We start from the raw sequence: 24,828 nt of genomic DNA on the forward strand, positions 1-24,828 counted from the left end.
GTGACAGAGAGACAGGGTGACAGGGTGACAGAGTGACAGGGTGACAGGGTGACAGAGTGACAGGGTGACAGGGTGACAGAGTGACAGGGTGACAGAGTGACAGGGTGACAGAGTGACAGAGTGACAGAGAGACAGGGTGACAGAGTGACAGGGTGACAGAGTGACAGGGTGACAGGGTGAAAGAGTGACAGAGTGACAGGGTGACAGGGTGACAGTGACAGGGTGACAGGGTGACAGAGTGACAGGGTGACAGAGTGACAGTGCCAGGGTGACAGGGTGACAGAGTGACAGGGTGACAGGGTGACAGAGTGCCAGGGTGACAGAGTGACAGGGTGACAGAGTGACAGGGTGACAGGGTGAAAGAGTGACAGGGTGACAGAGTGACAGAGTGCCAGGGTGACAGAGTGACAGGGTGACAGAGTGACAGAGTGACAGGGTGACAGAGTGACAGGGTGACAGGGTGACAGGGTGACAGGGTGACAGAGTGACAGGGTGACAGGGTGACAGAGTGACAGAGTGACAGAGAGACAGGGTGACAGGGTGACAGAGTGACAGGGTGGCAGGGTGACAGAGTGACAGGGTGACAGAGTGACAGAGTGACAGAGTGACAGGGTGACAGAGTGACAGGGTGACAGAGTGACAGGGTGACAGAGTGACAGGGTGACAGAGCGACAGGGTGACAGAGTGACAGGGTGACAGGGTGACAGAGTGACAGAGTGACAGAGTGACAGGGTGACAGGGTGACAGAGTGCCAGGGTGACAGAGTGACAGGGTGACAGAGTGACAGGGTGACAGGGTGAAAGAGTGACAGGGTGACAGAGTGACAGAGTGCCAGGGTGACAGAGTGACAGGGTGACAGAGTGACAGGGTGACAGGGTGACAGAGTGACAGTGACAGGGTGACAGGGTGACAGAGTGACAGGGTGACAGGGTGACAGAGTGACAGGGTGACAGGGTGACAGAGTGACAGGGTGACAGAGTGACAGGGTGACATGGTGACAGGGTGACAGAGTGACAGGGTGACAGGGTGACAGAGTGACAGGGTGGCAGAGTGACAGAGAGACAGGGTGACAGAGTGACAGGGTGGCAGGGTGATAGGGTTACAGAGTGACAGAGTAACAGAGAGTAAGGATGACAGGGTGACAGAGTGACAGGGTGACAGGGTGACAGAGTGACAGGGTGACAGAGAGACAGGGTGACAGGGTGACAGGGTGAAAGAGTGACAGGGTGACAGAGTGACAGAGTGCCAGGGTGACAAAGTGACAGGGTGACAGAGTGACAGGGTGACAGGGTGACAGAGTGACAGTGACAGGGTGACAGGGTGACAGAGTGACAGGGTGACAGGGTGACAGGGTGACAGAGTGACAGGGTGACAGGGTGACAGAGTGACAGGGTGACAGAGTGACAGGGTGACATGGTGACAGGGTGACAGAGTGACAGGGTGACAGGGTGACAGAGTGACAGGGTGGCAGAGTGACAGAGAGACAGGGTGACAGAGTGACAGGGTGGCAGGGTGATAGGGTTACAGAGTGACAGAGTAACAGAGTGTAAGGATGACAGGGTGACAGAGTGACAGGGTGACAGGGTGACAGAGTGACAGGGTGACAGGTTGACAGAGAGACAGGGTGACAGGGTGAAAGAGTGACAGGGTGACAGAGTGACAGAGTGACAGGGTGACAGAGTGACAGGGTGACAGAGTGACAGAGAGACAGGGTGACAGAGTGACAGGGTGACAGAGTGACAGGGTGACAGGGTGACAGAGTGACAGGGTGACAGAGTGACAGAGAGACAGGGTGACAGGGTGACAGGGTGACAGAGTGACAGGGTGACAGGGTGACAGAGTGACAGGGTGACAGAGTGACAGGGTGACAGGGTGACAGGGTGACAGGGTGACAGGGTGACAGGGTGACAGGGTGACAAGGTGGCAGAATGACAGAGTGACAGGGTGACAGAGTGACAGGGTGACAGAGTGACAGGGTGACAGGGTGACAGTGTGACAGGGTGACAGAGTGACAGGGTGACAGGGTGACAGAGCGACAGGGTGACAGGGTGACAGGGTAACAGAGTGACAGGGTGACAGAGTGACAGGGTGACAGGGTGGCAGGGTGACAGGGTGATAGGGTGACAGGGTGACAGAGAGACAGAGTGGCATGGTGACAGGGTGACAGAGTGACAGGGTGACAGGGTGACAGACTGACAGGGTGACAGGGTGACAGAGTACCAGGGTGACAGAGTGACAGGGTGACAGAGAGACAGGGTGACAGGGTGACAGGGTGACAGAGAGACAGGGTGACAGGGTGACAGAGTGACAGGTGACAGAGTGACAGGGTGACAGAGTGACAGGGTGACAGGGTGACAGAGAGACAGGGTGACAGGGTGACAGAGTGACAGGGTGACAGGTGACAGAGTGACAGGGTGACAGGGTGACAGAGTGACAGGGTGACAGGGTGACAGAGTGACAGGGTGACAGAGTGACAGAGAGACAGGGTGACAGGGTGACAAGGTGACAGGGTGACAGAGAGACAGGGTGACAAGGTGACAGGGTGAGAGAGTTAGGGTGACAGAGTGACAGAGAGACAGGGTGACAGAGTGACAGGGTGACAGAGTGACAGGGTGACAGAGTGACAGGGTGACAGGGTGACAAGGTGACAGGGTGACAGAGTGACAGAGAGACAGGGTGACAGGGTGACAGGTGACAGAGTGACAGGGTGACAGAGTGACAGGGTGACAGGGTGACAGAGTGACAGGGTGACAGAGTGACAGAGAGACAGGGTGACAAGGTGACAGGGTGAGAGAGTCAGGGTGACAGAGTGACAGAGAGACAGGGTGACAGAGTGACAGGGTGACAGAGTGACAGTATAAATACATATTTTTATTCTGCTCATCATCATCAGCATCATCGTCGTCATCATCATCTCTAACGTGACTATGATCTAATCCCCGTTCTAACGCCCAGGCGGAACAGAGTTGTCTGAAGCGGAACTTTTCTACCCGCGCGGGGGGGGGGGTGGCCCGAGCTGCTCGTTTGTTTCCACCCGGAGCCACCACCCCCGCCCCCGCCCAAGTTGGCGGGAACCCCTGTTTGAATTCCGCACAGCGGATAGGCGGCGGTGCGACACCCCCCTCCCCCTCCTCATTGGCTCGTTCGAAGGAGCCGTCACGTGACCCGCGGGACGCCCGCGCGTGCGCGCTGGAAAATCCAAACTGGCGGCGGCGCGTCCCTTGGCCTCTGCGCAGGTGACTTGCGGCCTTCGCTGTGGGCGCCCAGCGGGCGGGGGGGTGAGGAGGTGGTTCTCTTTCATTTACAACAACAGCAACAATAACACCAACAACAACAACTTAGTGCCCTAGGCTGCGATAACAGTTGCGGCTGGTTGTTGTTGTTGTTGTTACGCGTTGTCAAGGGACGGCGCGTGTTTACAGAGGCGAGGCGCTTTGTCAATATTGCGCCGACGTCTCCTCCTCATCATCATCTTCATCATCATCCTCATCCAGCAGTGGATCGACCACGGCTGGCGACGACGAGCGGTAGACGCCGCGTCAAACACATTCGCGTTGCGTTTGCGGTGAGCGCTGCGACGACAAAGTGAAGCTATAATGTCGCAGGATCGCGAGAGAATCAGCCGCGGTTGGTGATGACGGTGGTGGTGACGATGAGGTTTTGGTGGTAACGGTGGTGACGATGAGGTTTTGGTGGTAACGGTGGTGACGATGAGGTTTTGGTGGTAACGGTGGTGACGATGAGGTTTTGGTGGTGACGAGGTTTTGGTGGTGACGAGGTTTTGGTGACTGTGGTGACGGTAGTGACAAGGTTTTGGTGACTGGTGACGATGAGGTTTTGGTTTTCGAGGACTGGGGTGGGGGTGGTTTGGGTGACACGCACAGGCCGCAGTGGACGTGGACATTAAACTCCGTAGTGCGCTGCTCTTCGCTCAGTTTCGGTGCAGGGTGGGGGGGCACTGTCGCCGATGAGACATCACCGCTGTGAGGGCCGACACACACCGTGTGGAACCTTTGGGAGTTTGAACAGCAGCAGCAGCACGACGACGATGCTGATGGTGGTGGGGTGGTGTCACTTTGTGTCTTGTCGGGGCCCGCGCTAAAGGCCACCAGGGGCCTCCAGTAGCCCGCGGGCCCGGCTCTGAAGACCGCCGCCGAACACTGAGTTGGTAGCGCAACTTACGACGCCACCGCTCCACGTGACGGGAACGACGGTACAGCCATTATACGTCAGAATCCGAATATATTGATTTATACTGCAGGAGGAATCCGATGAGCTACTAAGCTCTTTGCCACAGATGCCCAGTAGGGACACGGGGTCAGAGCGTTATATCAACAAACAGAAGAACACGATATAGCTCAAAGTATTATTCATAACGTTTTTGGGTTTAGATCGCGTTATTTATAAATGTGTCGTAACCCTCCACCACCCGTCACGGCCAATCAGTAAAAAAGTGTCACGTTGACAAAAGACAAATAGTTCACTGCTTTAGCCCACCGGTGTGTTGAAGCGTGGAACCACAACAACAACAACAAATTGTAAATGTGTAAATGTTGTGGTTTCACGCTTCAACACACCGGTGGGCTAAAGCAGTGAACTATTTGTCTTTTGTCAACGTGACACCTTTTTACTGATTGGCCGTGTCGGGTGGTGGAGGGTTACGACACAAATAACGCGATCTAAACCCAAAAACGTTGATTATGAATAATATAGGTCGCGAAAGCCTACGTGTTAAGCTCAAAGTTTTGCTCAGACAGACGCACGTAGCAAATGGAACCCCCCTCCTCGTGTTTTCTCACAGCAGAGAGGACATCCTGTCTCCCCTGCATCCCCCGTGTCCTGTCAGTGTCCCATCTTTGTCTCCCTTCCTCTCTGTCTGCCCCCCTCACCCGGTCTCCCCCTGTCTCCCTGCCCCTCTCTCGCAATACAGGTGCTCTCCAGGGCCTGAAGGCACGTTTCTTAAGCTATTGTTGCAAGTGCTAACATTTATTTGAAGCACCCTGTATTATCCTCTCTCTCCCTGTCCCCTCTCCGTCTGCACCACGCCCTCCTTATCTCTCGCTTTAATCTCTCCTCCCTTGTCCCCTGTCTCCATCCAGATTCCCTAAACTAAAGTATTGTTTTATCTTACCAGGTAAACCCCGCTGAGCAATTAGCTTATTTTTCAGAAGCGACCTGGCTACAAATGATAGCTCAACGAAGTGGCTTATCACGTGGACATTTATAACAGCAAAATTATCTCGACGCATGTTAATTTAAGTAAGCAGTCGTCATGATTGCTGCAACGATGAGGCACTACCTGTCAGTAATAGCTCAGGCAAGACTGTCAAAAGTCAGACTGGGGCAAACTCGGGATGCTTAGGATGCAGTGTAGACAATCAAGACTGATCTTTGTCGTGCTTTGTCGAACACCTCGGCACAAACTTCTCGCTAGGAAGTTTTCGGTCCTTGGGCCTCCGATGCGGAACGCTCTGCCTACCGAGCTGCGCTTGACCGCTGATATTCTCCCATTTCGAAATAAACTAAACGCCTGCTTATTTCCGACAATAGGTTAGATGCATTAAACATGTTTTTTTCTCATTCTTCTGTATGGCGCTCCTTACTGCGCATTACAAAAACGTTCATTAATAAGAAAACGAATTCTCAGCCCCAGACACGGGCGGAGGCCACAACTTGCGACCGCCACCACTGCCGCCGCCTCCCGTCTGCGCCATGCAGCCATCGGCGAAAGCCGCGGGAGGGTCTGGGGACCCTTCCAGGGCGGTGACGGAGCCACGGCCGCAAGCGCCGCGCATGCGGCTGTGGCTCCGAGACGAACCGTTTCGCGTTGGCGTGCTCCCCATGGTGCCTCCCGCCAAGCTGGGCATCTACTACCTGCACAAGGTGGCGGCGTACGTGAGAATTCGCCCCCTCGGATTCCCCAGGTGAGGAGGAGGATGAGGAGTTGGGGGGGGGGTGTTAAGAGGCACCGATATCAGCTTGTGATCTTTATCAAGGTTGTCGACATGCAGAATTTGTGTGTGTGGAGACTTAAGTCCAACTAACGCAGTGTTCGTAACCAATTTTCAGAGGGTGGCCCACTTTCGCCGATAAGGCATCATCAGTGTGAGGACCGCCACACCGCCTTGCGAGGGTTGTTTTCACATATGTGTATTGTCGGGGGGCCGCACTAAAGGCCACCTGGGGCCACCAATGGCCTGCGGGCCTTCCTTATTAAGAGCACTGAAACTAATAAGTCGGCTTTCGCGACCAATGTTGTGATTCATATGAAAAAAAAATTGGTTGGATGATTTTAATGTGTGCCATACACCCTTCTCCACCCGACGCAACCAGTTAATGAAGTTGTCACGTAACGAACAAACGTGGCCAATTTCACAACTGTTCAGCAGCGCAACTGTTATGCCGTTCGTGAGTAATCTCATAGCATTTAACAATTGGGGTGCGCACGTTTAGCAATTGGGGTGCGCACGTTTCGCCCATAGTTACAGCCAGCATCATCAGGCAGTTGCCAGAATTGTGGTAACTGGATTTTCTTAGTCATCCTCGTCAACAAGTTGTGGAAATTGACTCCTCTATGGTTGCCTAGACACCCACATCATTTTTTCAGTCTGTGTACATACACAATTTGATAGATTACACTTGTCGATTAATAATGATGGATAAGTAATTGATTCATTGATTGATAGTACAATTCGATTCAACACTATTTAACTGTTTAAGCAGTGGACTGACCAGGACCGATTATGATGACGACAGAGCAGGTTTCCACTTTTCGTTAAATAAACGAACGCACGGACTCGTGCAAAAGCGCGGACGTACGCGTGTTGCCGTGCGTGTGCTTGCGTGGCAGGCTGACGTGGCCAATGTGGCGGCACGTGGCGTGCGGGAAGCTGCAGCTTCCCGAGGAGGTGGCGTGGTTGTACATGGAGAGCTGCGACACGCTGGCGCCCGAGTGGACGGCACAGCGGCGCCTCGAGTGGGCCGAGGAGGCGTCCGAGTGCTGCTCGCGTGCCGACGTAGAGCAGCTGCGCGCGCAGGTGACAACACAGCCACTGAAACCGCCGACACTACCTCCACCGCCACTGGCACCACCACTGTTAAAGCATTGCCGCCACAGAGACCACCACCACCGTCGCCGACACCACCACCACCAGCACTACTGCCGCCACCACCACCACCACCAGCACTGTTGCCGCCACCACCACCACCATCACCACCACCGCAACCACCGATATCAACCGCTACAGCTACCACGGCCAACACCGCCGCCACCAACCCCCAGTAGCACAGCAAAGACGCGGAAATCAACAACACTACAGTTCCTTAACACAGCGTGGACGTAGAAGTGGGCGAGTGGCTAAGAGGTGAGAGACCTGAGCCATCACTTCTGAAAGCCTGGGTTACAAACCAGGTTTAAACTGCTGCCCGTGATTAAAACCACATTGTCAAGTGCAGTGAGTTGACACGGTCTCTGGTCCGCTCACCAAATTTAGAAACGTAACTTAAAATGTGACGTGTAATGCAGCCCCATGTCGCGTTCCTCTTGTTCTCACTTTTGTCGTGAAGATTTTTTGCCAACCGATTTCGTTCAACTTTGAAGGCTGAACAGACTCTACCGGTTTACTCCAAACGTAGTCATCCATGCATCTGATGCCTTCTCAGGTCGAACAATGCCATCATAGACCCCCTGTGTGTGTGTGCGCCCATAAGTTCTGTGTGTGTGCGCCTGTGTATGTGTGGGGAGTGATATTGTAGTGCTAAGCGCTCTGCGCTATGAACCTGGCAAACCTTAGTTTGATTCCAACTCACAGCAAACGTTGATGACGAGTTTCTGAACCGAACCTGATCATCCTCTAGGTCGGCTCAGCGTTAAATGAGTACTTGGTGCAGTGTGCACACACAACTACTGGGGAGACAAAGGTGGCTATGCGTAGGGCTATACACACCACTCCCTCGTGCGCCGTGTTGACCTTCATAGATGCTCGCTGACAGCATTTGCCCCAACAGTCTGTGTATGCTACACAGGGGTATATTTGTCTATCCGTGTGCCCTGATGCCCGTGTGTGTGTGTGCTCCCGTGTACAGCTGAGTGTGGACACGCTGTGGTTCCTACTCTTCCTCTACATCCAGGAGTTGAGTCGCACGTCGCTGCGCCGCCACTCGCTGGTCGCGGACGACTGGCCGAGTCCCCGGAGCCAGCCAGACGACCAGGAGCGACGCTCTCTCACCCAGGGCAAGGTGTGGCTCCTCGTGCAGAGGGGCACGGCGCAGCGCTCGTACACACACACGCACAGAGGTCTCCCACGTCGCCCTGGCAGACGATTGGGGCAAGTGCTGTTAGTGAGTAGCAGCACCTATGAAGGCCGGCACGGCACATGAGGGGGTTAGTGTGGCCAGCACCACACGCGGCCTCCTTTGTCTCTCTAAGTGGCGATGTTTTTACGTACCGCACCAGGTGCTTATTTAAGGCTGAGTTGATCGGGTGGAGACCGAGGACCGGTTCTGATATACGTCACTGGTGTTGGCTGTGAGCAGGAATCGAACTAGGGTTGCTGGGTTTCGTAGCGCACACATGCACACGCGCACACACACTCGTACATCTGGCTGACTCTTCACTCCTCCCTCCCTGCCACCCCCCCCCCCCCGCATCGTCCCAGTATCTGGATGGCCAGCAGCACCTGTCCTTCGTGAAGAGTGGCCTCTCCGACCTGCTCAAGTTGCTGCTGGAGCCCGCGGGGATGCACGCCATGCGCTGGAGCTCGCTGTCCGAGTCGCTGCTGCCGTTGTCGGCGCTGCGCACCCTCGACATGCTGATGGAGGGATCGGCCGATCGGGGCCAGCGCATCCGCCCGCTCAGCGAGCTGGCCACCGCCGCGCAGGTGCTCACACCGGTGCCCCGCGGCGCGCGTGGCGACGGGGGGTGGGGGAGGTGGGAGGGTAGGAGGTGGGGTGGGCGGCGTGTCTGTTGGGGTCGGTCGCAATTGTGGTCTGGGTGGGATATCCCCGCCTGAAACTACGCGAAAATCCGAAAGCACGCTAGAGTAAGTCCGACACTACAAGCGTCTTGGCCGTACTTATCTGGTACTGGAGTTGAATGTGTTCTGCTGTATTGCGTGCGTGCATTGCGCTGTGCTGGGGCGACGGCTGTGACGGTGGTGCGTTCACCCCCACCCCCCCACCCCCCCACCCCCAGGCCGACAGCGGCTTCCTACCAGGCTTGAAGGCCTTCTCGCTGAGGCCACTGCAGCTGTGGCTGCGCGACCACCTGGACCTCAGCCCCTACGGCATGTCGGCGTGTATGCAGCGTGGCCGTAACCTCTCCTGGGAGCAGAATGGTGAGCCGGCGATTCCGGCGCCCTCGCCACTCCCTCGCCACTCGCTCGCCACTCCCTCGTCACTCCCTCGCCACTCGCTCGCCACTCCCTCGCCACTCCCTCGCCACTCGCTCGCCACTCGCTCGTCACTCGCTCGTCACTCCCTCGCCACTCCCTCGTCACTCCCTCGCCACTCGCTCGCCACTCGCTCTCCACTCCCTCGTCACTTTCTCGTCACTCCCTCGCCACTCGCTCGCCACTCGCTCGCCACTCGCTCGCCACTCGCTCGCCACTCCCTCGCCACTCCCTCGCCACTCCCTCGCCACTCCCCGCCACTCGCTCGCCACTCCCTCGCCACTCCCTCGTCACTTTCTCGCCACTCCCTCGTCACTCCCTCGCCACTCCCTCGCCACTCGCTCGCCACTCGCTCGCCACTCCCTCGCCACTCCCTCGCCACTCCCTCGCCACTCCCTCGCCCCTCGCCACTCGCCACTCCCTCGCCACTCCCTCGCCATTCTCTCGCCACTCCCTCGCCACTCCCTCGCCACTCGCTCGCCACTCCCTCGCCACTCCCTCGCCACTTTCTCGCCACTCCCTCGCCACTCCCTCGCCACTCGCTCGCCACTCCCTCGTCACTCCCTCGCCACTCTCTCGGCACTCCCTCGCCACTCCCTCGCCACTCCCTCGCCACTCGCTCGCCACTCCCTCGCCACTCCCTCGCCACTCTCTCGCCACTCCCTCGCCACTCCCTCGCCACTCGCTCGCCACACCCTCGTCACTCCCTCGCCACTCTCTCGCCACTCCCTCGCCACTCCCTCGCCACTCGCTCGCCACTCCCTCGCCACTCGCTCGCCACTCCCTCGTCACTCCCTCGCCACTCTCTCGCCACTCCCTCGCCACTCCCTCGCCACTCGCTCGCCACTCCCTCGCCACTCGCTCGCCACTCCCTCGCCACTCCCTCGCCACTCCCTCGCCACTCTCTCGCCACTCCCTCGCCACTCCCTCGCCACTCCCTCGCCACTCCCTCGCCACTCTCTCGCCACTCCCTCGCCACTCCCTCGCCACTCCCTCGCCACTCCCTCGCCACTCCCTCGCCACTCCCTCGCCACTCCCTCGCCACTCCCTCGCCACTCCCTCGCCACTCTCTCGCCACTCCCTCGCCACTCCCTCGCCACTCCCTCGCCACTCCCTCGCCACTCGCTCGCCACTCGCTCGCCACTCCCTCGCCACTCCCTCGCCACTCCCTCGCCACTCCCTCGCCACTCTCTCGCCACTCCCTCGCCACTCCCTCGCCACTCCCTCGCCACTCGCTCGCCACTCCCTCGTCACTCCCTCGCCACTCTCTCGGCACTCCCTCGCCACTCCCTCGCCACTCGCTCGCCACTCCCTCGCCACTCCCTCGCCACTCTCTCGCCACTCCCTTGCCACTCCCTCGCCACTCCCTCGCCACTCGCTCGCCACTCCCTCGTCACTCCCTCGCCACTCTCTCGCCACTCCCTCGCCACTCCCTCGCCACTCGCTCGCCACTCCCTCGCCACTCCCTCGCCACTTCCTCGCCACTCCCTCGCCACTCCCTCGCCACTCCCTCGCCACTCGCTCGCCACTCCCTCGCCACTCCCTCGCCACTCTCTCGCCACTCCCTCGCCTCTCGCACCATGTCATTGTCAACCGCTTGCTCACAATTCGCTGTGAGCCGCTCACTTTTAGTTGGTTGGCCTTCCCCCGCACTTTGATTATCATGGCTGGCTACGTACAGTGCAAAAGAAGCTTCACATTCAACTCCCCACTCGCCGCTCACTCTCGATTCGCCAGTCGCACTCGCCAGACTCCACGCTCACTGCGTCTCCGCGAGGCGTGCGCGCCTCGCACGCGTGTTTGGACACATACACGCACGCTTGGCCACACGCACACGTTGGCAAGGTCCACTACGTAGGAAGAAGTTAAACCCACACACACGTACATAAGCTTGCGTACGCGCGTGTGTGCCCCCTCCCCCCCCACCGCCCCCCCACCTACCACCACCACCCCCCGTCTGCGCCAGGCGCGGGCACCGTGCAGCGCGTGTGCATGCTGCGCAGCGGGCAGGGGGCGCCGGCGGGCGCACGCGTGGTGATGCTGAGGAAGGCGAGCCGGCAGACACTGGCGCGCAGCTCGCCACGGCTGGCCGGCGCGCACGTGTGCATCCACCGCTGCAGCGACTCCTTCATCTACCTGCTGTCGCCGCTCAGGTGAGGAGCAGCAGCAGCAGCAGCAGGCGAGCTGTGGTGTCACGGCCGTGTCCGTGAGCTGTTCCGTGCCCGGGAGTAACGCTCGGTTTTATCCGGCTACTCGATTGCCAAACGCGCAAACTGGCTTGCCCCCCCCCCACCACCCCGTGCTGCACAGGTTGGAATCTGGTAGACCGCTCCTGGTTGTACCGCTGCATGTGCTAACCGTGAATTGCGCGGTCTGCTTCGATGTGGCCATTAGGGATTCCCTCTGGTCATTCGCAACGAGCAGGACTTTGCGTGCCGGTATCGCGGTCCAAATTTGCCAAATGCAAAAAGTTACATCGCATATTGTAAAATGGGACTGCGCACACGCACGTACCTCCGATTAGCACGGTTGGCTATGTACCGTGCAAAATAAATACATGTACGTACATACTGCAACATCGCCCCCTCCTGCAAAACTGCTGCAGACCGTGTCTCTGAAGCATAACGTCGTCGTGATGATAGCCTTGTGCTGTAAGAATGCCGCGAAAATCAAATGTAAAAATTATTTGAGTCGATTCGGGAATGCGGCGTGCTGCGGAGGTCATATTCTTGACTTCGTTACCCGTGGTGGCGTCACACACGCCATGCGTGCCCCTTCACGTCACGTCCTCCTGTGGCTGCTGGGTGGTGCCGGCGCGCCGCTGAGAATGTGCCGGAGCTGAGATGTTTTTCTTTGCTTTCCGGCCACGACGACGCCCCTCCGACCAAACCGACACGCGTGCCGCCGCTGCCGCCGCCGCGTCGACAGGTCGGTTAGCATCGAGCGATGCCGACGGACGGTGCTGGTGCTGGGCCCCGTGGAGACGCACGTGACCGTGCACGGCTGCGAGGATGTCACGGTGGTGGTGGCGTGTCGCCGCCTCGTCGCCTCCGCCTGCTCCGCCTGCACCTTTCACCTGCTCACGCCGTGCCGGCCGCTGCTGGTGTCGGCGCCGTGCGGCGACGCCGGCCTCACGCTGGCGCCGTACCACACGCACTACCCGCTGCTGGAGGAGCACATGGCTCGGGCGGGCCTTGCCGCCGTGCCCAACCGCTGGGACCAGCCGCTGTGCCTGGGCGGGCCCGAGGCCGATGGCACCAATGAGAAGTGCTACCGCCTGCTGCCTCCGAGCGAGCTGCACCTGCTGACGGTGCCGTTCACGATCGCGGGCGGCACCACGAGCGAGGTGCCCGGCGGGCTTCCCGTCGCGTACGAGCGGGCGCTGGCGGCGCGCGAAAAGAGCGTTGCAGGCGTGGCAGCAGACCATGCGATACGCCACACCTCACCAGGCAAGCCCAGCGTCGTGTGTGATGAAAGTGCCCCTACACGTATGTGTGTGTGCCTGTCCAAAAAGAACAAGTCCTTACTCCCTCGGTGATGCCGAATGGTAACGCTGTGGTGGATTTGAGGAATGCCATGGAGGAAGATTAATTCCAAATCGGCTATACCCCTTCATGACACTTGTAGCCACCACAGCGGCCAAACTGGGGCGCGATGGACTGGTAACTCATCCAGCTTCAAATAAACTACCACCAAACACAATATGTATATATAGAACTAAGCTTTTGCTGGAAAGCCCCTGGGAGACAGGCGTCTATGACGTTTCCTAGCCCACCCCCATTTGGCAGAGCCAGGAGACTGATTCCTTACCCTCGGGGTTCCTCCAGAAATGGCAAAAAAGCCACTGCGGGTGGCCACGTGGAATGTTTGAATGCTCACTGCGGAGGAGAGGCTGGACTGGTCCCGCCTGGATCTCTGCGGTATTTAGGAGGTCCGGTGGACTGGCTCCTTCCACCATGAGGGGTGGGACAGTCCTCTATTTGGGGCAGGAGACTGCCAAAACAACAGGGAGTGGCTCTTTTGAATATTTAAGGGTTGTTGGCGCATGGCGGTGAGGTGTGGAGAGCTGTAAGCCCCAGGCTACTGTGGGCTCACCTTCCATCAACTAGAGGTGAGGAGAGGTGGTGGTGGTTACTTATGCCCCCAACGAAGATGAATATCAGTGGATGGGATGCAGGCAAGGCCGATGGCCCTCCTGTCAACGGGTGCTAGCTAAAGTAGCCCCTCAGTATAGTCATCCTGTTGGCTGACTTTAATGCCTGAGTGGATCATGATATTGGCACCTGGGCTAGAGTGATCTGGAAGGCATGGGCATATCAGCTCAATAACATCGGTAGGAGGCTGCTAGACTTTTGTGCAGCCATGGGCTTGTAATTATCAACACACTGTTCGGCATCGGCGCATCACGCAACATCGTGGATGCACGCCGGTCTATCAAGAACATCTGCTGGACTATATAGTGATGGACCAGCGGATGCGGGCCCATGTCCCTCGACACCAGGACCTACCGTGGAGCTGTTCAGTCCATTGACCACCGGCTTGTCATCTGTAAGATGCGACTGCCGTTCTTCCACTCCAGTGGTGGGTGTACATCCAGGACCCCATTAAAACCCACAGTGGCCTGGTATCAGCTAGCTGCTGAAAGTTGCAAGTGAGAATTTCATCATCGCTTGCAGTTGAGGTTGGCATCATCCCCCCCCCCTCCTAATGCCATGGGGAAATGTTCGAGGTTTAGGACTGTGGCTCATGCAGCTGCAATGGCTGCTTTAGGTTCACGGTCCAAACCTCCTTAGAGACCCTGGCTGACAGAGGAGGTGTTCCGGCTGACTGATAAAAAGCAACAGGCCCACTCCCATCATCTACAGCATCCCACGTCAGAGAATGAGGAGGCTTACCACAGCCTTCGCTCAGAGGTTTGGAGAGACGTGCGGTGCTGCAAGGATGGGTGGTGGTCACGGGTTGCTGAGGAGATGGAGTCTGCTTCAGTAGCCCGCGATCACAAGTCATCCCATCAAAAAAGTGACTTACAGTGCCACACCTACCACCATCATTAGGGGAAAGAAAGGTTTGCAGATTTCTGAGCATTTCTGTGAAGTCTTCTCGGCCATGGTCATGCCCTCCCTTCTCTATGCTTGCAAAACATGGACCTCCCCTAATGGAACATCTTCGCCGGTTACAAATATTTAGGCTGGCCTACCTGCGATCCATCCTGGGTTTAACCAGGCTGGATTAGATGAGGAGCTCACAAATCCTTCAAAGATCTGGACAAGTCCCATCGGTGAGCTCCTCCGGCAGGCAAGGCTGCGTTGGCTTGGTCACTGCATGCCGAAACAGCTTTTGTTCGGCCAGATAGAGGGGGATAAACGAGCGCGGCACGGGCTAGAGAAGAGATGGAGTGATGTGGTACAGGAGGACGTGGAGCTGAGTGGACTTGCTGATGACTGGTACCAGCGATGTCAAGATCGGCCTCTGTAGAGGAGGCTCGCGAAGGACGCTACTGGGCAGTTTGAGGCAGTCGCCCTCCAACAACAACGGAGGGCAGAGGGGCGATGCTCACAACAACGAGCGGAGCGGTGGGTGTCTAAAACACAGCGAGTTGGCACTGTAGGTGGCACAGGTGGTGCATCGGCCAGTCATCTCAGTCAAGCTATGGCACCTGGATCTGTCATGTGACCTCCTGCCAGCGGGCGTTTGACACTTCCCGTGGCCTTAACGTGCACATAGCCTGGCACAAACACAGTGGTGACGTCACTGCCACTTACTGGCGAATGGCAGTTGTTGTGGGCCTGGCCACCCACCCCCTCGCGTACTTTTATTTCTTTGTAGGTGCTCGCTAACAGCACTTACCCTGAAAGTCTGTTCAGGGTATGCAGGGGATCTTTGTCTTTTGTCGTATCTGTGGAGAGTGGTTGGCATGCTGCACCACGCCGACCCTCACACCGCGACGCGTCACGCCACGCTGACGCACGTGGCCCCCTCACGTTCTCCGTGCTCCGCAGGGAGAAGACGGCTCAGTTCCGGATTCTGGTGAAGAATCTGTTCTGCGAGTGGCTGAAGGACTCGGGCCACCAGAAGCAACTCGACGGGCTCATCCCCACGTCCGAGCAGCACGCCGCGCCGCCGTGACGGGGCGCCTTCGACAACGGCGGCGCGGTCACCATCGCCGCCATCATCGTCGCCACGGAGACGCTGTCAACATCACCACCCTCGCCACGGAGACACTTCCACCGCTACGGTGACGCGGTTACCACCACCGTCGCCACGGAGAAGTGGTCACCATCACCACCGTCGCCAGGTGACGCGGTCACCACCACCGCCGCTGCCGCCGATACGACGACACGCTCACCACCACTGCCGCTGCTGCAGAGGTGGAGTTGCCACGGCCGCAGCGATGCAAGGCGCGACGCAGAGTCAAGCAGGCGTTCGGCAACCCGGCAACCACGTGGCATCGCGCGTGTGACAATCGGCCGCTTGTGGTTTGCGTATATTGGAGCCGGTTGAAGTGGTTTCCCGTGGCCGTGTGTCACTGCATTGCGGCCTTCTGAATTCTGAGCGTTAACTTTATACCCATGAAAGGGGCCTTAGTCTGGCTCGGCAGGCCTCTGGAAAGAACCTTGACCCAAACAATGCTAAAGTTGCCTTAATATGACTCTATGACCCTTGGGAAACCGTAGGAATCCGAGAGGTACCTTAACACCGGGGATCTGCGGTATCGTTTGGCATACTTTTTAACGAGAGCCGTTTCACGGGTTGTGTATTCCTTTTAATGCGGTGACTTGAGCTGTGAAACACAGATGAAGCTGACGTTTGAACTGTGATTGTGTGCCGGTGTGCTGCGTGTTGCTGCGTGTGTCGATATCGGGAGTGGTGGCACAGCGGTCGGCACCCCTGCGCGCCGAGCCCCGGTGACCTGAGTCCTGTTTCTCGTCACTTCTATAGGTCAATGGCGAGCGATATTGGAACTGGTGCTGGGCCTCCCCTAGGTTGGCTCGGCCTTCAATAAATTAGTAGTCGGTGCAGTGTATAAACTTCAGCACTGGGGAGACAAAGGCGGCTGGGCATGGTGCTGGACATACCACTCTCTTGAGCAACGCGCCGGCTATAATAGGTGCTCGCTAACGGCACTTGCCACCACTAACCGTCTGTGTCTATTGTGTGTGTGCGTGTTTTGTGGGGAAGCGTGTGATTAAACCTTTGACTGAGTTTTAACGATGATATAAAGCTGCTTACCAGCAACACCACAACCACTCCCAACCGTAACAAAGCCAATCACTGGTTACAGTGCAACCACGCACGTCAATCCACTGCTGGATGAGGCTTCCCCATGCTGTGAGAGTTACGGGGGTCATTTGACCAAACTTCATCATGCTGGTCATGAGGATGAGGCGGGAGGGAGGGAGGGAGGGAGGGAGGGGAGGAGGTTGATAAGGAGGTCGTGGAGTGGGTGGAGGAGGTGGTGGAGGGGGCGGAGGAAGGGGAGCAGGTGGATGAAGAAGGGGAGGAGAGCAATGAAGTGGAGGGAGAGGGTGAGGATAAGAGGGAGGAATGGGGGGCGGGAGAGAGACGGAGGAGGAGAGGGGTGAGGAGGAGCAGGAGGGATGAGGAGGTGGAGGTCGTGGAGAGTGTGGCGTGGGAACGGCGATGCGCGTCGCCGGCTCCGCGTGTTTGCACACCGAGCGGGGTGGGAGGAGCGGCAGCTGGTGGCGGTTTCCACGGCCACCGTTCCCGTTCGTCTGTCGCTCACGGGGCTTCTCGCTCGTCGCAGAAGACTCCACGCGTTCTTCTCGGACCAAAGTCCCATTATTGCCTCGGGGTCGACGACTCTTATCTTAATTCTCTATTCCCTGCCGTTGTGTCCCGAGGAACAATTGGGGGGTGAGGTTGGGGGCTCAAACAGAATTTCTCATTTGGGCCCCCAATGGGCCAGCCCCCCCCCCCTCCACCACTGCCCCCCAGAGAGTGGTCGTGTCTCCATTGGGAATTGGCGGTGGTTCTGTGCCAGTGGGTTTGCATGTGGCAGTGGTGCGTTCCAAACTGGTTTGAGCTGTGTGTGCCTGCGTAGTCCGAGTTGAGTGTGGGGGGAGCGGTGACGCGGCGGCTTATTTACTTTGCACTGCGCTACGAAGCTGGCTACAAGCCGAAGTTCGAATCCAGTTCACGGCTACCAACACCGATGACGATAATCTGAACTGGTCCCAGGCCTCCTTTAGGTCAACTCAGCCTCAAATCAGTATCTGGTGCGATGTGGGAACATCACCACTCGGGAGACAAAGGTGGCCGGGCGTGGTGCCCACCCCCTCGTGTGCCGTGCCGGCCTTCGTAGGTGCTCGCTAACAGCACTTGTCCCAGCAGTCTGTTAAGGCTACATGGGGGATCTTTGTCTTGTTTGTTTTTTGTATTCGTACAAATTATTAACGATTCGTCCGCGTATGAATATTTGACTGTGTTTTGGCTAATAAAAAACAGGTCTGTGTGGTTTTTTTACATGTTTTATGAGCTTAATTGATTGTGTGAAGTTTTACGACGAGTCTGGTGTGTGACACTGGTTTTGTAGAGTTTACACTGAATAATAAATATATGAATAATCAGGTGAGAGTCACATAATTTTGTATATATTTCCACCATAATTCCGATTCCATTTCACAGTCGATTATAAAATTGAGTCACGTCTGTGTGCCCACCTTCAACTTGCTCTGACCAGCATGATGGACGTGTAATCTATTTGTTATTTTACCAGGTAAGGCCCACTGAGCTGGCTATCACAAATGAAATCTCTACGGAGTGTATTATCGTGTGGAAATGTAGAGCAGTCACATACTCTAACGCATGTTGATTGTTAATGTGGAAGGGAAAGCCGGAGAATCCGGAGAAGAATCCATGCGACCACGGGGAGAGAGACATACAAATTTCAAATATACAGGCATTGTCAGGGTTGTGATCGAATCCACGACCTGCATACCAGGCGAGGAAGTAAACATTGTACAATAGTCACCATGATCCACACTGCATGGGGAGGAACTCATCCATCAGTGAATTTACAAATGCGCTTTACATGTACAGCACTGTCCACGATGGGTATGTGGCCGTTAAGCTGATGCAAGAGGTCACACGCATTGCTGATGAGTCGGTGAACTTGAAAATGGTCCACGGTTGTCTTACGACGACAGGGCCACCCAATAGACATTGAACCATTCTGGCGAGACCCTTCTTCATGGTGACTCTCAATGCGACTGAAGCCGATGCATTTGCTCGTCACAATTATACCGTATCTGCAAAAATTCTGGGGAAACAAATTTGAGAAATCGTGGCCATGAGCCAGTGGACTAACCGATGTTCGTATTATAAAGGTTGAACAATCCTGCTGCAGGTTTCACAAATCCCTCCCCCACCCACCCCCTCTGTCCACCCAGCAGTAAAAATAAAAGTCCCTCCTTCGGTAGCGTGCGGTGGCTTAAAGTGCGGGTACTGCCACCGTTTTCAAGGCGTATATGGCACGCGCGGAAGAGTAGGCCAAAATGCCCTCTTGAGTTCAGTGATTTTTCTTAACCGGGGGTGTGAGATGCCCTTTGTGGGTGAGACGTGGCCAGATTTTTAGAAGGTAAATAATCTCAAACAAATTAAGCACGGGCAACGTAGGTACAACTTGCGTTGTTTCATCAAGCCCTCTATGTATTCATTAACATTGCACATTTTTTTCTACGGTTGAGAACCATAGGGGTGCTAGGCTGCAGTAAAAGTGTAATGAGAGGGGACATCTGCATGGCCACCGCGGGGTAACCGCGATCCAATCTGGAGTCGGGATTCGATCTCGGCCAAAGGTAGCGGGCGGAGCTACGGGGAATATACAGGAACCATCCAGACGGTTCCACGAGGGGGCTGTAGGCGGAGCTTAGCTCCGACGGGAGGCATATAAGCGGGGGCAGGAGAGAACTCGGGGTCGGTGTGGGAAGCCTCGGGTCCGGACTGCATCGCCGCTCTACCTCCTCGCCAACGACCACGTGGCGAACCTCCAGCGAAGCGGCATCTCCAGACGGAGACGGATCGTCAAGGCAGCGGGGGGGGGGGGGAGGGAGAGAACTACCCAGAGAGAGCGCGGAGCTGTGCAGACATTCTGTTGAATAAAAGACACCAGTCCAGAGTCGTCGTGGAAGTCGTTTATTACAAAAGGTTAAGAACCACCGTCTTCGTGAGAGCTCTGGCGCTCTATTGGAGGAGGTCCTTCCGCCAGCGGTGGTGTCATCGAGCCGTTGCGGAGGTTGCGCCTTTGCCTGTCGTACTTTTTCGTACAAAAAGCATCAGGCGCTGACGTGTAGTAAAGCGTTCGGCTCTCGGTTCGATGCAGCGGCCGCCCCTGGTTAATACCGCGAGTGACGCTGACCGTGATGGGCACTGCTCCGCGCCGTCCACTTGACAGCGGTTAAAGATTTTTCCTCTTCGGCAATTTGTGTTGATGGAGTTCCAAAAAAAGGCCCAAATCTGCCAAATATCGAATATTACAGGGCAAATGACTCGCTCCATTGGGATGAGACGCACAGTCAGCAAGCGGTGATCACTTCCACCCCACTCCCCTAACTGGCAAACGAGTGGACCCGTGTCACTTTTGCAAAATGAGAATGATCCTGTGTTCTCTTTAGAATTCTCGCCGCCGTTTAAACGAAATCAACGCGGAATTTGTTTTGTGACATTTGCTGAGTGAGCAAGCAAGACAACGCTCCGCATTTGGAAACATCCGCACGTTTAGACGACGTGGATTACGTTGTGGTGCTGTCCATGCCACTTTGTTGAGCTTGCCATCATTTGTGGTCGCCATGCCGCTTTTTGATAAGTGAACACCTCAGTGGGGCATTGCCTGGTAGGATGGGGATGGTTTAGTGCTGTGTGTGTGTGTGTTGGGTGATTTGTTTCCCTTGCTTGTACTTTACACTACTATCGTGTTGTTGCACTGTTTGTTGTCACGTTCTTACCCCGTGCCTCTACTGGACATCTGTGAATAAAGAGCTTTAGAGCTCAACGTTAATTCCAAGTTCAAATTCCATCGCGACGGAGTGACAACGGCCAAAGGAGGCCAAGGGGACGCATCCGAGAGGACGGAGTTCCACCGAGGACGTGGAGCGATGGCATCGGGGCTCGCGTGCAGTCGCTCACGTGGACTGTCGCTTGTGTGTGGTCACCCACGTGGACTGTCACCCGCGTGCCCGGGATGATTGGGAGACGCTATAACGGCTTTGGAGAAAGGCGTTCCCTGCCCAAGCAACCCGCTCATGATGACAACACCTGTCAACCCCTTATCGGTGTCCCTACCTTATTACAGACCAATTCAGACCTTATTGGTCACCCCATGGCCTTATAAATCCCATTACAAGGGAGGAACACAAACAAATAAACACATCATTTTTTTTTTGCCCGCACTGAAACGGCTGTACGCCGTGTGGACCTGAAACTCAATTTCCCTTTACAAGAATACGGGTAAACCCTACGGGTTGACAATTATGTGATGATGTCGTTCACCCGAATGTGTGCTCTCGAATCCACGTGTTCCTCTTTCTCTGCGTCAGTGGTAAATCCAAGCTCGCGTTTCCCTTGCTCCTATGCGCACTGCTCAGTTGTTGTTTACATATTCGTGTTGTTGTTTACATATTCGTGTTGTTGTTTACATATTCGTGTTGTTGTTTACATATTCGTGTTGTTGTTTACATATTCGTGTTGTTGTTTACATATTCGTGTTGTTGTTTACATATTCGTGCTGTTTACATATTCGTGTTGTTGTTTACATATTCGTGTTGTTGTTTACATATTCGTGTTGTTGTTTACATATTCGTGTTGTTGTTTACATATTCGTGTTGTTGTTTACATATTCGTGTTGTTGTTTACATATTCGTGCTGTTTACATATTCGTGTTGTTGTTCTCGTTTTTGTTGATGGCCACGTGTTTCTTGAACCACGTCAAAATGTGAATCCGTATTTAGACTGGGAGAATCCGATGAGCTATGAAGCTTTTTTCGCACACGTGTCTTTTTCACATGTCAGAGAGATAGATCAGAAACGGAATATGTATTTTTACTGCAGGAGGAATCCGATGAGCTATGAAGCTCTTTATTCACAGATGTCCAGTAAGGGCACGGGGTAAGAACGTTACAACAACAAGCAGTACAAGAACACGAAAGTAGTGTAACGTACAAGAAAGGTAAACACATCACCCAACACACATACAAATGTAAATAAACCATCCCTAGCCTAACCAAGCAAAGCCCACCGAGGTATTGAATTATTTTTCAGAAGATACCTGCTACCACAAATGATAAGAACTCAACAAAGTGGCCAATCATTTGGGCGCTGATGAAAATAATTCTCATTTTCGACACACTTGCTGTTCCTGCATTTCGGTTATGAAGAGCTCCATAGCTTCTCAAGGACGAAGGCAATTTGCAAACCCACTGGCTATCAACAAAGATTAGTTCATGAAGCCATCCATATATACAGACAGAGACACAATTTCAACCGAGAAGATGGGTACACACTCAGCAATCACTGCAAGGACGTTATCAACCAGTTCAAGTCATAACTGGCTGTGATGTTTCCATTTTAGACCTGGCAGCCCTTTATTGGTGGAAGCCCACCACCAGGACCAATGCTGCCCACTGCTACCATCACCACTAGCAGTAGCCCTTTATTGGTGCAAGCCCATCACCTGTACCATCATTACCCACTACTACCCTCACCTCTAGCAGCAACCTCCACCGTCACCAGTGTGAGTGTGTAAAGCGAGGTGCAATGATTACCTGGCAACCCTTGAATTGGTGGAAACCCAGCGCCGTCGTTGCCCACTACGACCATCACTGACATCCACATCAGCTGTCCCGCCCATGCTGCTGACACTTGGGCTACGCCCATTTTAAACCTTTATAAACTGTTTGCCTTTAGAGGCTAACCCCCTTTTCCTGATGACGACCGCTTGTGTTGCGATCGAAACGTCGTAGTTTCTATTTTTTCCACTTTATTATTATTTTTATATCTACGTGACTTTAGCGAAAGAGCAAAAGAATATGAGCTCCATAGCTCATCGGATTCCTCAATTATATATACTTATGCTATCTAGATTTGAAGTTTTCGTGACTGCAAGGATCCATACTCTTTGGTTCTTTCGGTAAAGTAACGAAGGTGAAAATAAAATTAAAATAACTAAATCACGACGTTTCGGAGGCAACACAAGCTTCCGTCATCAGGTGGAACCCCAGCAAAAAAATGTTTTACTGTCGTGGGCAGCATTTTTTTTTGCTGGGGTGTTCCACCTGATGACGGAAGCTTGTGCTGCCTCCGAAACGTCGTGATTTAGTTATTTTAATTTTATTTTCACCTTCGTGACTTTACCGAAAGAACCAAAGAGTACATATGCTATCGTTCCCCCCTCTATTGAAATCGTTTGATCACGGGTCCGCCTTCAGTGAATAATCCGGTAAACGTGGAATGTTGGGCCAACGTTCGCACAACGTTATTTTGTGGTTGTCTAACCAGATTTGTCTACCGTTGTTGACACTGGGGTAAACAGGTGCAGTGCGTCTCACTCTCCGTTGGGTCTTATAATCCTGAAACATACGGTATACATGTTTTCTATAAACTCTAAAGCAATGTCTTTGATGAGGGGTGCGTCTTATAATCCGGTTGGCGTGTGTAAGTGACCAGATTTTGTACAACTTTATTAACATACGTTTCATCTTCTTGGTTCTTTCGGTAAAGTCACGTAGAAGGAAAATAATAAAATAATAAAAATAAAACATAATAAAATAGTGAGAATTATAATAATAAAATAATAAAAATAAAACGTAAAATAGTGAGAATTATTTTATTATGTTTTATTTTTATTTTTTTATTATTTTTCTTCTACGTGACTTTACCGAAAGAACCAAGAAGATGAATCCCTGCAGTCACGAAAGCTTTAAATCGAAATTTAACATACGTTTGATGGGGGGGGGGTGCATCTTATAATCCGGTTGGCGTGTAAGTGACCATATTTGTACAACTTTATTGACATTGGGGCATACGTTTGGTGGCTGGGTGCGTCTTATAATCCGTTTGGTGTGTAATAGACCATATTTGTACAACTTTATTGACATTGGGGCATACGTTTGGTGGCTGGGTGCGTCTTATAATCCGGTTGGCGTGTGTAATAGACCAAATTTTGTACAACTTTATTGACATTGGGGCATACGTTTGGTGGGCGGAGTGGGATGCGGGGGGGAGGGGTCTTATAATCTGCACCTGAGGCGGATCACAAAATAATGATGACGAGAATAATCGATGCCGGGTCGGGATCGAACGGCGCGTCCGCGCTGGGGAACCTCACTGCGGGGCCATCGCCTTGAGGCACGAGCCGAGGCTGCAGTTTGCTTTTTTTGCGCGCTTTGTAATCAAGTGGCAGATTTTTTTTTTACTAAAAACAACGCGGTGGAATTCAATCTCTGATTTATGAAGATCGTTCCGCATCGCGAGTAGCCGCGTGCGTGCGTCGTGGCTCGAACCCGCGATTGTATCGCCGGCGGTCTACGGGCGCGACGTGGGCACCGGCTGCGGTCGCGGTGGTGGTGGGGGGGGGGGCGACCTCGGCCCGCAGTCGCGCTAGGCAAGACCGTGGTCTGCACCCCCCCTCCTCGTTCCGACCAGGCCGCAATGGGGGACCGCTGATTTTATCTGCTTATTTAAAGCGAAATTTATTTTGTAAACATTTCCACCCCCCTTCCACCACCGCGTATTTTCCCAACAGCGCTAAACAAAGTAAGTGCATTCGTCTGCTCCGAGCTTCGCTGCTCGTTGTGGATGTTTATTTTATTGCTGTTTTGTGTGAAACCGGTTTAATGTCGTAACCTCTAACGCGAGATTGCAGTTCGCTCACGGGTCGAGCAAGAAGGGGGAGACAAAGGCAATGTTCTAATTAGACGGGGAGTCGTGCACATCGTGAGAATAATGCGGGTTAACGTGGGGGAACATTGCGGGCCGCGCGATGTTTCCGTAGCGCGGGCTCGGATAACGGAGCGCAGGAATTGATAACGGGGGCGTTCGATCAGCCGAGAGCGAGCGAGCGATACTCGATAAGAGGCATCTCGTGTCACGGTATTTGGTATTTACGATCGCACGTTCGCGCAACAGCGATTCGGAACGGGATTCTGAACAGATTTGCTGCGATGATGGCAGAGCGGTAAACCCGCATTATCGCGAGGCCAGTTGAACGAGCTGCAGTACGACATTTAGGCTCGGCCAAACACTAATTAATCAATCACCAGCTACCTCTGGTATTTTAAACTATTTACTCTAATAATAGTGTTATTATTTAAAATTCGCATTTGCTGAGCGACAGACCCAATAGCCTCCCCCCCCCCTAAAAAAACGACGCGCGGCCAGCAACTAACAGCACTAATTGAAGGTTTAAACGCCGGTACCAAGCGAC

At 54.6% G+C, this 24,828-nt stretch overlaps 1 protein-coding gene across 1 annotated transcript; it reads left to right on the plus strand.

Annotated features, from left to right (window-relative positions):
- The first annotated feature begins 3,296 nt into the window (after window positions 1–3,296).
- On the plus strand, window positions 3,297–16,773 carry TBCCD1 (TBCC domain containing 1). The gene is given in 10 exon segments (XM_078881775.1): window positions 3,297–4,213; window positions 5,648–5,924; window positions 6,851–7,037; window positions 8,086–8,238; window positions 8,658–8,879; window positions 9,194–9,335; window positions 11,356–11,542; window positions 12,318–12,795; window positions 12,797–12,828; window positions 15,380–16,773. Coding segments are annotated over 9 exon segments (1,749 nt in total). The 5' UTR covers window positions 3,297–4,213; window positions 5,648–5,712; the 3' UTR covers window positions 15,516–16,773.
- The last annotated feature ends 8,055 nt before the right edge of the window (window positions 16,774–24,828 follow it).

Source organism: Lampetra fluviatilis, chromosome 62 (genome assembly GCF_964198595.1).
Source record: "Lampetra fluviatilis chromosome 62, kcLamFluv1.1, whole genome shotgun sequence".
NCBI classification, from domain to species: Eukaryota; Metazoa; Chordata; class Hyperoartia; order Petromyzontiformes; family Petromyzontidae; genus Lampetra; species Lampetra fluviatilis.